General features: G+C 35.1%; 1 protein-coding gene across 8 annotated transcripts in view; it reads right to left on the reverse strand.

The window, feature by feature from the left end:
* LOC129644022 (C1GALT1-specific chaperone 1-like) overlaps nucleotides 1-13,983 on the reverse strand; it is a 93,093-nt gene that overhangs the window by 10,013 nt on the left and 69,097 nt on the right. Inside the window, exon 2 of one of the 8 annotated variants that reach the window (XM_055569341.1) lies at nucleotides 830-881. The exons of 6 other annotated variants lie outside the window; for them this stretch is intronic. In XM_055569341.1, coding sequence (XP_055425316.1) covers nucleotides 830-881 — 52 coding nt within the window. Of the gene's footprint in view, nucleotides 1-829; nucleotides 882-13,983 lie in introns of those variants that run through there. One more of the 8 variants, XM_055569347.1, reaches the window with a different exon arrangement.

Raw genomic sequence — 13,983 nt, forward strand, 5'->3', positions numbered from 1 at the left:
CAGCAAGTGAAATACACTGAAATAATCAAATACATTTAAGAAAGGTTAAAAGAACTTTGGAAGTGGAAGTTTCAAAATTGCTATTTACAGACTCTGTACTTTGTTAGCTAGCCATAATTTATCTTTAAAATATCCCATAGTACTGTTATGTTTAAAGAGGGGAGAGAGAAAAGGGGATATAATAATTAATTTGATACAGTTGGACATGACCTATACATTTTGATTCCTAACCATCCCACAACACCACAAGTATATATTTTACTATAAAAATATGCCTGGTAGCTTCAACAAATCATTCAAAGTAGCCTAGGTTTTGTCAAAAATTAAAGTATACACATCACCAGTTAATGGTAATTTTTAGGATCTTAACATTCCTTGGGTGAAAAATGAAAGAGTAAGAGCTTAACCATAGATGTTTTTGCAAGGGTGATTTTTCTATAGAGGAGCCCACTTACTGTGACTTGCTTTAATAAGGAATCTTTGAGTAGTGATGCCCCCCCAAAAAATGCTGAACATTTTTAATGGAAAGAAAGAATGGTTTTCTTTCTCATTTGTTATTAATTACCAGATTAGAACTTGTGCAAATAGAAACAAATTGCTTCACTTCATGAACCATTTTCTAAATAAACATACAACCCCCCCCCCAAAAAAAAACAGAATTCAAATTAAATATCTCATGTATTTGAGGCAGGGCTGGGCCAAATTATATTTCTTCCACCAAAAGAAGTACCAGAAAAAATTCTGAGTGACATCAAGAAGATGGTAGGATAGGAAGTTCTAGCTCTAACATAGTAACACCAATTCTATAACTGTCCACAGAAGAAAATACCTTCATGAGATTTCTGGACTCCAGGTGAGAGGTAACAGTACTCAGTGGAGCACTGAAACAAAACAAAACAAAAAGATTGGAAAGTAGGAAAGAGTAAGAGTAGCTTCACTTCACCTGTATCCCTTATCAGAGTGCAATCCCAAGAGAGATCCCTTTGGCCCACAGATCTCCCAGGGTGGAAGGGAGAGTGAAATGAGCAAGCGACTTTGCTGCAGACCCTTGAACACTGGTTAACCTCATCAGCCAGCCCACCCAGAATTTTTGTTTAGACTGACTGGTAAAGTATTTTCCTTGCAAAGACTGGGAGAAGTGCTGCTTCTTCAAATGCATAGACAGTAACAAAAGCAACAAGGAAAATAAAGAAGCAGGGAAACTTAACACAACCAAAGGAACTAAACTAGAACCCTAGTAACTGTCCTAAAGAAACAGAGATATTTCTACCTAAAAAAGAATTAAAAATAATTGTCTTAAAGAAGTTTGGTGAGCTACAAGTGAACATAAATAACCAAATGACATAAGGAAAACAATACATGAGAAGAACTTTACATAAAAAAGCAAAAAAGCATGTTCCTTGTAAACGAGAATCATCTGTGCTGCTCAAAAGACTTTGTTTTTAACATTCCATTATTTTACATATAAATTATTGTGCATGTATAAAGTCATGTTTTCAAAGACTATATATAGCTATTTTTGAGACATTCCTAAATCAGAGGCCCTGTACAAGAAATACATTTAGACATTTTTGAATAAAATAATTAAATATTAAGCAGTAAAATAAACACACAATTTTTGGATTCCAAGCAATATAAATTATATTATTTTAAATTCTAATTTAAGTGAAAATAGTTTTGCTACTGTACAGATGGGTGCAGGAGCCAACATGAAGGGGTTCCCACTGACCAAATATGGAACAATTCAAATTTTAATATAGAGAAGAAATGCAATGGATTAAATTCTATAAAAAATGTTTAAATATGTAAATTTATAATAATATTTTAAGAGTAAACCAACAAACTAGGTATCTTCTGAAAATGACAATGAAAACAGTTTGTCATATTGAAAACTGTATGTACGGGAAAGGATCAAGAATTTATCCTGGGCTTCCCTGGTGTCTCCAGTGGTAAAGAATCCACCCGCCAATGCAGAAGACCCAAGTTCAATCCCTGATCCGGTAATACACCACATGCCTCAGAGGAACTAAACCCATGCACCACAACTATTGAGCCTGTGCTCTAGAGCCCAGGAGCTGCAACTACTGAACCCACATGCCACAACTACTAAATCCCACACACACTAGGGCCCATGCTCTGCAACAAGAGAAGCCACTGCAATGAGAAGCTCGTCCACGGCAACCAGAGAGTAGCTCCTGCTCACCACAACAAAAGAAAAAGCCGGTGAAGCAATGAAGACCCAGCACAGTCAAAAATAAATTAAATAAAGAATTTATCCTGACTTTCCCGTATAAAATACTAATGGTCAACCTAGGAGTAGGTAAGAGGAAAATGCTTTTTATTAAAATAATTACAGCTAATGAATGAAAAAGAAGTAATACAATTAGAATATCACCTTTTTTCAAACCCAACTGAGGTTAACAGTTTTAAATACTAAGCATCAGTGGTTACTAACAACAAAAAAGAGCAAAAGCCAACAGCATGTTTTCTGATGGGTGAACACAGCTTCACCTACAGAATGGCCAAAGAGATGGATCCCGAGTCTGATCAGTACTTTTAAACCAGCTCCCAATTTGCATAAAAATACTGAAAACAGAGTATCATTTTGAACTATACCGTAACTGGGCAAAATGAATGTATAAAAATCAATTGTATTTCTATACACTAGCAATGAACAATTTAAAATTAAGAAAACAGTTCTGTGTACAACAATATCAAAAAGAATGAAATACTTAGGAATGAGTTACCAAAAGAAGTTCAAAACATGTTCTCTAAAAACTACAAAACACTATTTAAAGAAATTAAAGAATACCCAAATAAATATAAATATATGCTCTGTTCATACATCTTTTCTCCTTCACAGCTTAGTCATTAAAGTGCAAAATCTGTTCCTTATCTTTGAGAATATTCTCTAGCATAAGAGATTAAATAGAAAACAACAAAGAGTTCATTCATCATTTTAGCCTCTATAAATAAAAATGAAAGTTCTAAGATCAATAGATTTATAAGCAGATAAAAATTTTAATGAAGTAAAACATATTGCCTATTTTTGAGGAAGACCTAAGAATCCCCATTGCTAATATGAATGCAAATTAGTACAATATTTTTGGTGAAAATGATAGCATCAAGAGACTGACAAATATTTTTATTCTTGGATTAAGTAATTTGCATGCTCTTCTTAGTCTTATTAAACACAGAGAAGGCTTTAAATACTAAGAAAAGTATTGTGTGTTGTTGCGGTCCTTTAATGGACCAGAACCTGGTGGTCCAGAGTCGACGATAAGAAAGTGAAAGAGAAAGAAGCTAATATTCCCTGGGTTATGCAGAGAACCAATAAACACTCATTCCTGTTACCAAGAACTGATAAGGAACAGAGGATTTATGAGAAATAGAAAACAGCACACAGGAATCCTCCTGTTAAACGTTCCCTGACAGTGTGTAATTTTCATCATAGCCATATTTATAAGATAGGAGAATTGGAAACAGTTCAATAACAGGGGGATGCAAAAGCAAACCACAGTACAGCTATGCAATATAGTACTATGTAACCACTAAAAATATTTCAAAGTTTAGCAATGTGAAAAGGTATTTATGTTAAATATTAACTAAAAACAATCAGAATGAAAATCTCTTTGTAGAATCTCAATGGTATAAATGTGCATGGGAAAAAACAGGAAAATGTTAAATTATTAATAATTGTTACCTTTGCATGATTGTAAGAAATCCATATGATCATTTTTCTTCTTTCCAACATAAACACTTTTATATAATGACTATATATACTAACTATAAAGAAATACATGTAACACGATTTCCATGACCAGGAATTGAATCCTCACTCTATGCATTGGAAGTTTGTAATATTAACCACTGGACTGCCAGGGAGGTCCCATACAGCATTTTAAAGAAAACAAATGACCTGAAAAATAACCTGCTAAATCAAAAAATTGGCATAGTATTTTTTAAAATATAATTTGCTTGACTAGTTATTGGCTGACTTGTTGCTTATAAACAAATATACAGGGATTTTTGTTTCTCCAAGTTAATTTCCTTAACTTTATGCTCAAAGTGACCTTTTGTTTACAACTCTGAGAACTTAAGGAAATAAACTTTCTTTACCAAATATGACTATTAAAGGAAGATGCATAATTCTTAGCATAACTCTAGAAATGATTACTAAAATTCAAAATGTGTTTAAGGAAGCATTCCATTTTTTAGTAATCATATGCAACTTAAAAAAAATCAAATCCAAACGTTACTGATTCGTTTACACTTACATCATCAAATAACTGAACCCGGTTTTGGCGAGATTTAGTGATTCAGGAGCATTTAAATGGTTTTTCCAGTAGTCATGTATGGATGTGAGAGTTGGACTGTGAAGAAAGCTGAGTGCCGAAGAATTGATGCTTTTGAAGTGTGGTGTTGGAGAAGACTCTTAAGAGTCCCTTGGACTGCAAGGAGATCCAACCAGTCCATTCTAAAGGAGATCAGTCCTGGGTGTTCTTTGGAAGGAATGATGCTAAAGCTGAAACTCCAGTACTTTGGCCACCTCATGCGAAGAACTGACTCATTGGAAAAGACTCTGATGCTGGGAGGGATTGAGGGCAAGAGGAGAAGGGGACGACAGAGGATGAGATGGCTGGATGGCATCACTGACTCCATGGACGTGAGTTTGGGTGAACTCCGGGAGTTGGTGATGGACAGGGAGGCCTGGCGTGCTGCGATTCATGGGGTCGCAAAGAGTCGGACACGACTGAGTGACTGAACTGACTGAACTGACTGACTGAAATCTATTTCACAAGCTTATTTTTTCCTCTTAGTATTGTCGTACTATCTCAAACTACCAGCCTACTTTCTATCTCATAGTTACAAAGAATTTGATTTATGGATGAACAATCCCCTCTCAAAACATAATTTTCATTGTTCAATTTTATCTCAATGAAAAAGAAAACTAAAGATCAAAGTGTATAAAGAGTAGAAATGGTATACTGATATATTTGTTGATTTATATTATACAAGATAAATATACAATAACTGCATTTTGATTAAAGTCTGTCAGAGCTTGAGAGAGGCACAACTTTTTCCTTTTAGCTGAGACTACTAATATTTGGGGGTTTCCCTGGTGGCTCAGAAGTAAAGAGTCTGCCAGCAGTGCAGGAGACCTGGGTTCAATCCCTGGGTTGGGAAGATCCCCTGGAGAAGGAAAAAGCAACGCACTCCAGTATTCTTGACTGTAGAAGCCCATGGGTTTAGGAGCCTGGCAGGCTACAGTCCATGGGGTTGCAGAGTCAGACACAATTGAGCAAACTTAACACTTTGACTTTTCACTGTTATTTTGATAAATGAAGATGTGCCCAAACATGTCTATTAAAAACTGGATTTTCTTTAAAATGTTTACATTTAACACAAAATTATAACATAATTGTATTATTCTCAAGATAATTAGTTTAGTGAAAACATTAATTTGACATATGAGAAACATAATATGGTTCATAATGGACACAAACATAATGAAGGCATCTTCTTTTACACTGTCAGAATATCTATGGAACTACGTGTAAAACTTGATTACATGTAAACCTTTAACCCAGGATTTCCTATTCTAAGGCAGTTGCACTTTTCACTGATGTTGCAGAAGACTTTCAGGCAGTAAAGCTCTGACCAACACTGACATTGAAATGACACACAGACTCTTCATCAACTAGTCTAATAGCTGGAAGGGCAACAGGTACTACAAGGTCCAAGATTTCCAAGAAGACAAAAAACAAAGACACAACAGAATAATGTGATAAGGAAGTAATTGAAGTAGACTAAAATAGGGGTGCTGGCACTTTCCAAGACCAGTGGAGCTGCAGGAAATGCCAAAGGATGACCTTACACATGAAGCCCTGGTCAGGATTCCATAAATTTATTTAGATAAAAGAAGAAAGCATCAAAAGATATAGTAGAATTTTGTGGACTTCTTACATCTCAGCTCAGATGTTACCCCTGCAAGAAGATCTTCTTTACAGAAAACACTAGAGAGGTATAATGCATCATTTAAAACCAAAAAAACCATACAAGTGACAATTTCAACTCCTTGAGAGAAACCTGAAGTGTACAACGTCAATATTTTGCTACGGATAGTGTACTTTTCACATCAGGATAGACATCACCAGCGAGTCTATAGAATTCCAAAATACAGGTCACCCCAGACCTACTAAATCATATTTTGCATTTTAACAAGCTCATCAGTTAATTCATAATTCTACTTGCCAGAAGCAGAAATTGTATTAGACAGATACTCTTTCATCTTGTTTAATGGGTAGATGAATGGAATCATATAAAAGAATATGATCCTTTTATCTAAAATATTAAGGATTATTTTAGTCTCAGAACTTCAGAGCAAGGTGATCAATATTTTATTTGCTTCTTTAACCTACAGCTTGAAACAGTCTAATTGAACATTTTCATAGGAAATAATTACTTGAGTTACTAAAACTCAAATAATATAGATATAAAACTATAAAAAAAGTTACATTTTTTGAAAGCCTGGAGTAAGCATGCTGCTGCTGCTGCTGCTGCTGCTAAGTCGCTTCAGTCATGTCCAGCTCTGTGCAACCCTGTAGACGGCAGCCCACCAGGCTCCCCCGTCCCTGGGATTCTCCAGGCAAGAACACTGGAGTGGGTTGCCATTTCCTTCTCCAATGCATGAAAGTGAAAAGTGAAAGTGAAGTTGCTCAGTCGTGTCCAACTCCTAGCGACCCCATGGACTGCAGCCTACCAGGCTTCTCCGTCTATGGGATTTTCTAGGCAAAAGTACTGGAATGGGGTGCCATTGCCTTCTCCGGGAGTAAGCATAACATAGGCTAAATGTTGTAGAAAATATTTAAAAAGAAGTTTGACACCTCAAAAATATGATCAGAAGTTTACAGATACCTAGAAAAAAACATTCTGTATAAATACAGACATAAAAAAGAATAAATATACTTGAATATTTGAGGATAATAAAACCACCTTGAATCAGAAATGGAAATATATGGGGGGGGGTGGGGAATGGGAGAAATAAACGAAGAGTTGCTTGAACTCAGGAAAGCAATGGGAAAAAAAAAGACAAAATTATCTCAGAAATGTAAACTATAAAATGCTTAAGGCAGAAATCATGTCAAATAAGAAAGTAACAAAGGGCACTGGAAAAAGGCAGGAAAATGACTAAGAGGCTGAAAATAACATAAAGTAAAAACTTCAGAAATGGAAGACAGGCAAATTAGGAATAATATTCATATTACCAGAGTCACTGGAAAAGAAAAAAAGAGGCAATGGAACAGAAATATGTAAAATAAAGCCTAAGAAAAAGTTTCAGAAATTTTAAAAAGATCACCTAAATCTACACATTGGAAAGGTTTACTGGGTAACTGGCAAAATGATGAAGTCATTTTCTTAGTAAAATAATTAGATTTAAAAGATAAATTCAAAATCTTCAAGATCTCCAAGCAGATAATTCAGATAGTTTACCAAACCAATATTATTAATTTACAGACTTTAAAACCAAATACAACTATGAATCAATCTTTATAAAAATATTCAGCAAAAGAAAATGTAAAACATAAAGAATTTTATATCCAAACAAGTCATCCATCCTTTAAATACCAAGCATAGTAAATTCATTTCTAACATATAAGAACATATGTGATTCTTCATTCAGCAGCCCTTCTTGGGGAATTAACAATCAAATGAATTTCAATCAAGTAATGATTGGGAAATCTTAAACAAAAGGATCAATAATAATTGTATTAAAATACATAAATGTACATGTAAGATTAAAACAATATGGGATAAAAGTGGAAGACTAAGATACAAATGTTACATGCTATGACATGTAAGTAGAAGTTACTTACATGGTAGAAGTAACCATGTAAGAAGAAGTTAAAAGTAGAAGTTAAAAGGCTCAATGCTGTAAGGGCTCATTGCAATAAGGGAGTATTAAAAAATGTTAAAAACATAATATAAACTGGATATTAAAAGATTAGATAAGAAAACATGGGACTAAATATATTTTTATAGAAATAAATACAAAGGTAACCACAAGGTTTGTAAAAATACAAACCCTCCTAAATACAAATAATAAGTGAACAAAAAACATAAAGAATATACATCTCACAGATGAAGACACATAGCAAATCCAACAAAATATCCATAATTACAAAACATTTTGTGACAATTGAAACCAAACCTATCAGTCATATCAATAAATGTGAAAGAATTTAACTCACTTATTTAATAAAAAAACAAATTTTAAATTTGGCTCAAAAAACAAGACCCAAATAAAGTAACTCAGAGAGGCTAAAAATTAAATGGACTTTGACTTACAGGAAAAGAGAACAGACACACTTTTCCTTAAGTACAACTAAAGTACTCAAATAAGTAAAAGTAAAAGTCCTGAACATTGTACATAAAAGAAACTTAAAAAGTCTCTGATAGGTGGAAAGAAGGCAGATGGGCTAGAGAGCTCCAAACCTAAGGAACAAATCTTAAGTTCTTTCAGTTGAGTTCAGTTCAGTCGCTCAGTTGTGTACGACTCTTTGTGATCCCATGAATCACAGCACACCAGGCCTCCCTATCCATCACCAACTCCTGGAGTTCACCCAAACTCATGTGCATCGAGTCGGTGATGCCAGCCAACCATCTCATCCTCTGTCGTCCCCTTCTCCTCCTGCCCCCAATCCCTCCCAGCATCAGGGTCTTTTCCAATGAGTCAACTCTTCGTATGAGGTGGCCAAAGTATTGGAGTTTCAGCACAGCATCAGTCCTTCCAATGAATACCCAGGACTGGTCTCCTTTAGGATGGACGGGTTGGATCTCCTTGCAGTCCAAGGGACTCTTAAGAGTCTTCTCCAACACCACAGTTCAAAGGCATCAATTCTTCAGCACTCAGTTTTCTTCACAGTCCAACTCTCACATCCATACATGACTACTGGAAAAGCCATAGCCTTGACTAGACAGACCTTTGTTGGCAAAGTTATGTCTCTGCTTTTGAATATGCTATCTAGGTTGGTCATAACTTTCCTTCCAAGGAGTAAGCGTCTTTTAATTTCATGACTGCAATCACTATCTGCAGTGATGTTGGAGCCCAAAAATATAAAGTCTGACACTGTTTCCACTGTTTCCCCATCTATTTGCCATTAAGTGATGGGACCAGATGCCATGATCTTCGTTTTCTGAATGTTGAGCTTTAAGCCAACTTTTTCACTCTCTTCTTTCACTTTCATCAAGAGGCTTTTTAGTTCCTCTTCAGTTTCTGCCATAAGAGTGGTGTCATCTGCATATCTGAGGTTATTGATATTTCTCCTGGCAATCTTGATTCCAGATTGTGCTTCTTCCAGCCCAGTGTTTCTCAGGTTTTCTTTTTTGGCTCACGAGTTCTAAACTTGGAGTTGAAAAAAGCAGCTCCCTGGAAAAACCAAGGAACACAGGCAAAAACCTGCTCTAACAAAGGATTAGGAAAGGGGCAGCTTAATTAGTGTGACATAAATATATAGATAATAACCACTCTGCTCCAGTCAAAATACAGAAAAAACCATGGCTCACCCCGATGCACACCCTAAATGGCCAAGTAAGCAGCCTAGACTTCCACCATCATGCTTGCTTTCCACATGGCAAAGACTATAAAAGAAGAGCAATTAGCCTGTCATAAATACAGGAGACAAGAGACAGGGGTTCAATCCCTGAGTCAGAAAGATCCCCTGAAGAAGCAAACAGCAACCTACTCCGGTATTCTTGCCTGGAAAATTCCATGAACAGAGAAGCCTGGCGGCCTCAGTAGTCAAGAGTAGCATGGGTAGCAAAGAGTCTGACGCAACTGAGAGCGTGCACACAAGCACACAAACACACACACACATAAACACACTATAATTCACTCTTTTTTTGTCAATACTGCTTGCTATTGGGCCTCCAACGTTCTAGACTTCCATCTACATGTACCTCTGCCCACCTCATGAAATTGGCCTTCGAGTTAGATTTGTAAGATGTGACATCCACTCTTCAGACTGACCTTGATGCCCTCCACATTCCAAAATTACACACCAAACTATAAGGTCTCTAAATGGATTTAGCTTCTTATTTCCCAATTGTTTTTAAAGTTGCTGAAACAATACCATTTTCACTAGACTACTTGTTGAAAGAGAAAAAAGCGTGGAAAAGTAATAAAAGCTAATATTCAACACATGTTAAAAACCACTACCACTAAATATTTGAGCGTTATTTGCTTATGTAAGGGGAAACCTCACTCAAGCTACTGCAAATGATTTTCAAATGATATTGCATAATATTACCAAAAATCAGGAATTAGAATAAAATGCTTATTTTCTAATCACATGAGATTCTCAAATAGATCCAGACACAGTGCAATGTCTTCTCAAAAAAGATTGTATTAGAAAATACCTTTAAAGTTCTAAAAAAAATCAGTCATGTTTTACATCAAAGATTTCTTGAATTTGAAAGATAATGTTATATTTGCATTATCTGCTCAACTATAAGATGACTTTGGCATAACATCTTTATGAAAAGATAAAAACTATTACTATATTATTTCTCCAATAGGACACCAAAGGCACAGGCCATAAGAGAAAAAAACAAACAAATTGGACTTCGTGAAATTTCTAAAATTTGTGAACCAATTGATAATGTCAACAGAGAAAAAGGCAACCCACAGCATAGGAGAAAATATTTGCAAATTATATATCTAATAAAAGATTAATATGCATAATACACAGAGAATTCCTATAATTCAAAAATTAACAAAATAACTTTATTCAAAAACAGGCAATGAGTTTGAACAGGTATTTCTCCAGAGAAGATATACAAGTGTCCAATAATCACACATAAAGATTTTTATCATCAAAACTTTAACAACATACCATATCATACCCATTAGGATGGCTACTAAAAAAACAGAAAGAAAATATCAAGGGTTGGCAGGAGGTGGAGAAATTGGAACACTTTATACTATTGGTGGGAATTGAAAGCAAGGTCTCAAAGAGATATGTATAACAATATTCATAGCAGCATTATTAACCATATGTATAACAATATTCATAATTCATATGGAAGCAACCAAGAGTTAGTTCATAGATACACAAATGGATAAGCAAAATGTACATATGCATACAATGGACTGTCATTTGACCCTCAAAAAGAAGGCACTTCTGACATACATCACAACATGGGTGAAACTTAGGGACATTATATTAAGTAAAATAAGTCAGCCACACACAAACACACACATACACACAAAAACATACTGTATGATTCCACTTATAAAAGATATTAGTACTTAGAGTACTCAAAATCATAGAGACATAAAGTATAAAGTATCTATGGGACATCCAGGAAGCAATTAGATGTCAGATTGTCAGTGAAGTAGACTGGGATAGAAATGAACTTTAAACTCAATGAAAATGTTAGTCACTCAGTCATGACTGCCTTTGTGACCCCACGGACTGTAACCTGCCACGCTCTTCTATCCATGGAATTCTCCAGGCAACAATACTGAAGTAGGTTGCCATTCCCTTCTGCAAAGAATCTTCCTGACTCAGGGATAGGTCCCTAAATAATTAATTTCTCCCGCAATTGGTTCTTATATTTATTTTCTCTATCTTGATGTTAGTATCTTATCCAATTTATCTTCCAAGACCACAACTCTTCTTTCCCTTCCCCAAACTTGATTCCCCCATTTAATTGTACACCAGTAACTTCTCTTCATTCTAACTCTCACTCAGCCTAAATTATCTCTCCTGGGTTCCTGCAGTGCTTCCTCAGGGGGGCTTCTTGTCTCATTTCTCCTGCCCACTCCGAATCTGTCCTCCAAACTGCTTTCAGGATTATCTTTAAAAAACATTTTTCTGTTGTTTCTCACCTAGTTGGTGTCATCAGTGATTCTTTATCATTATCAGGATAAAAATATATTTCTTAGCAGGATACTGTTTCCTTTTCTAAACTTATCTGTTGCTACCTTCCCCCTTAAGAAACATTTTAAATTATCTTTGTTTCTCCTAACATGAAGTGTGGTAAAAGCAGGCACTAAATATTTTTCAAGTGAAAGAATAAAGAAGGCATATTTCCCTTAACAAACAGTAATGTTTTATGTTCCTTAGTCTTCTGCACAAGTCTAGAAAATCTTTACACTCCATACCACACTGCTGCTCTCCATTGTCTTTATCTAATGCTCACTTATTTGTGCTTCCGTATTCAGTTCAAGTATCACTTCCTTCGATATATCTTCACTCACCCCTACCTAATAATAATAAAGTAAATGAATCTCTCCTCTTCATGACCTTATCACTGTGATGCTATTCCAAGCAGCAACAAGCAATTATACTTAATCTGTTTAACATATATTCTTTCTTAACAGGCTTGAGGATAATATTTCAATCAATTCATACATTCCCAAGGTGTGGCATAGAAATTAATAAGCAGTAACATAGAAAGGGTACAACAAATGATTCCTCAAAGAGTAAAGAAATAAAAGTGTAAATCAAAATATAAGAAATTTGGTAAGGGAGATGTACAACATGTATCATTATAGTAGAGCTAGTATCTATTAGAATAAATATTTTCAAATGTTCTAACTATTAACATAGGTGTATTCTTGATGTGGTATGCTACACTTTCAAGAAATAAAGAATAATTAATGATCAATAATCTTCCAACCCTAGGATTTTTGAAAAATATTCTGAAAACCTAGAACTAATCAGAAGAAGAGTGACACAAATAGAAAAGAATAAAACAAATAGGAAAAAGAGACATTCTCTGATAAAAACAGAAAGTCTAATTTTATCCAAAAATAGAATTGAAACACATTCTTCAAATTCAAAAATCTTGGTTTTGACTTCTGTTGCTTATTTTTCTAAATCTCTTCTCATCTTGCAACAGAAGTCTCAGGGTACCATTTCATGGTCTAAACACTAACTAAACACTAAACCCTGACCAATTTCTAGACCAAACACACTTTGCTAAGCTTTTTATATCAGGATGCAAATGCTTGCCCAAAAGTAACTCTTAACTGCTCATCCATCACAAAACAGTGGGTAAGAAGAAGTATCTCGGATCTGGGTATGCATAAGCTTTGCTCTGAGGAGCCAAGATTGATTTTAAACAGGACACATTTGTTCAGTGGTAAGTCAAAATGTTCACATGAGAAAGGAGAGAAGGATATTTGTAAGATTAAGAACAAAAGAATAGAATAGTGTCTGGTATATAGTACATGCTGGGATAAATGTTTGTTAAATAGGTCTGTTGATTATTTGTGATTGAATAAAATAGAATATATTTGTTAATTCCTGTTTACTATCCTTTATGTAACAGAGAAGATTTGAAAAGCAATCCTTACCTTTAAAAAAGTGTCTTTTCCTTACAGAATGACTCAGTAGTAATTCCTTCTCTGAGAAATGGACACTATGAAATTATTCTTATGAGAGCAAATTGTTGCATATGAAATCTATAGAGTTAAATGTTACTTGAATTATTTTTACTTGAATTACCCAACACACACACACACAGTATTCCATGTATAATTAGTAAGTTTACCCCTCAAATGTTAAGAGGAAAGTGAGAGTTGAGATAGTACCTACAAGGGAGTAAAAAAAGTATATTAAGAGTTCAAGGAAGAATGTTTTTGAGGAGACTCCATGAACAAGCAGGGAAGAGAGGGCTCCTGTTGTGGGGAGGTTCCTACAGCTGGGACAAATATGTGAGACAACTTTCACTCTGTCTCATGGCTTTGCCTAATTTAGAAGATAAGACATTGATCACACCCCCAGCTCTCAACCATGCCTGTCTTTTAAGATGAAGCAGCTTTCTATGGATCCCTTTCTCTTTGCAATTTTCTGAAGACCACACCTTATGAAGCTCCCAGGGAGCCACTTAGATTTGTAATCCTAGGGATTTATAATCCCTAATCCTAGGGATTAAGAATCCTATGGATTCCTTTCACTTTGCAATTTTCTG

The sequence above is a fragment of the Bubalus kerabau genome, chromosome 2 (genome assembly GCF_029407905.1).
Source record: "Bubalus kerabau isolate K-KA32 ecotype Philippines breed swamp buffalo chromosome 2, PCC_UOA_SB_1v2, whole genome shotgun sequence".
Classification (NCBI taxonomy): domain Eukaryota; kingdom Metazoa; phylum Chordata; class Mammalia; order Artiodactyla; family Bovidae; genus Bubalus; species Bubalus kerabau.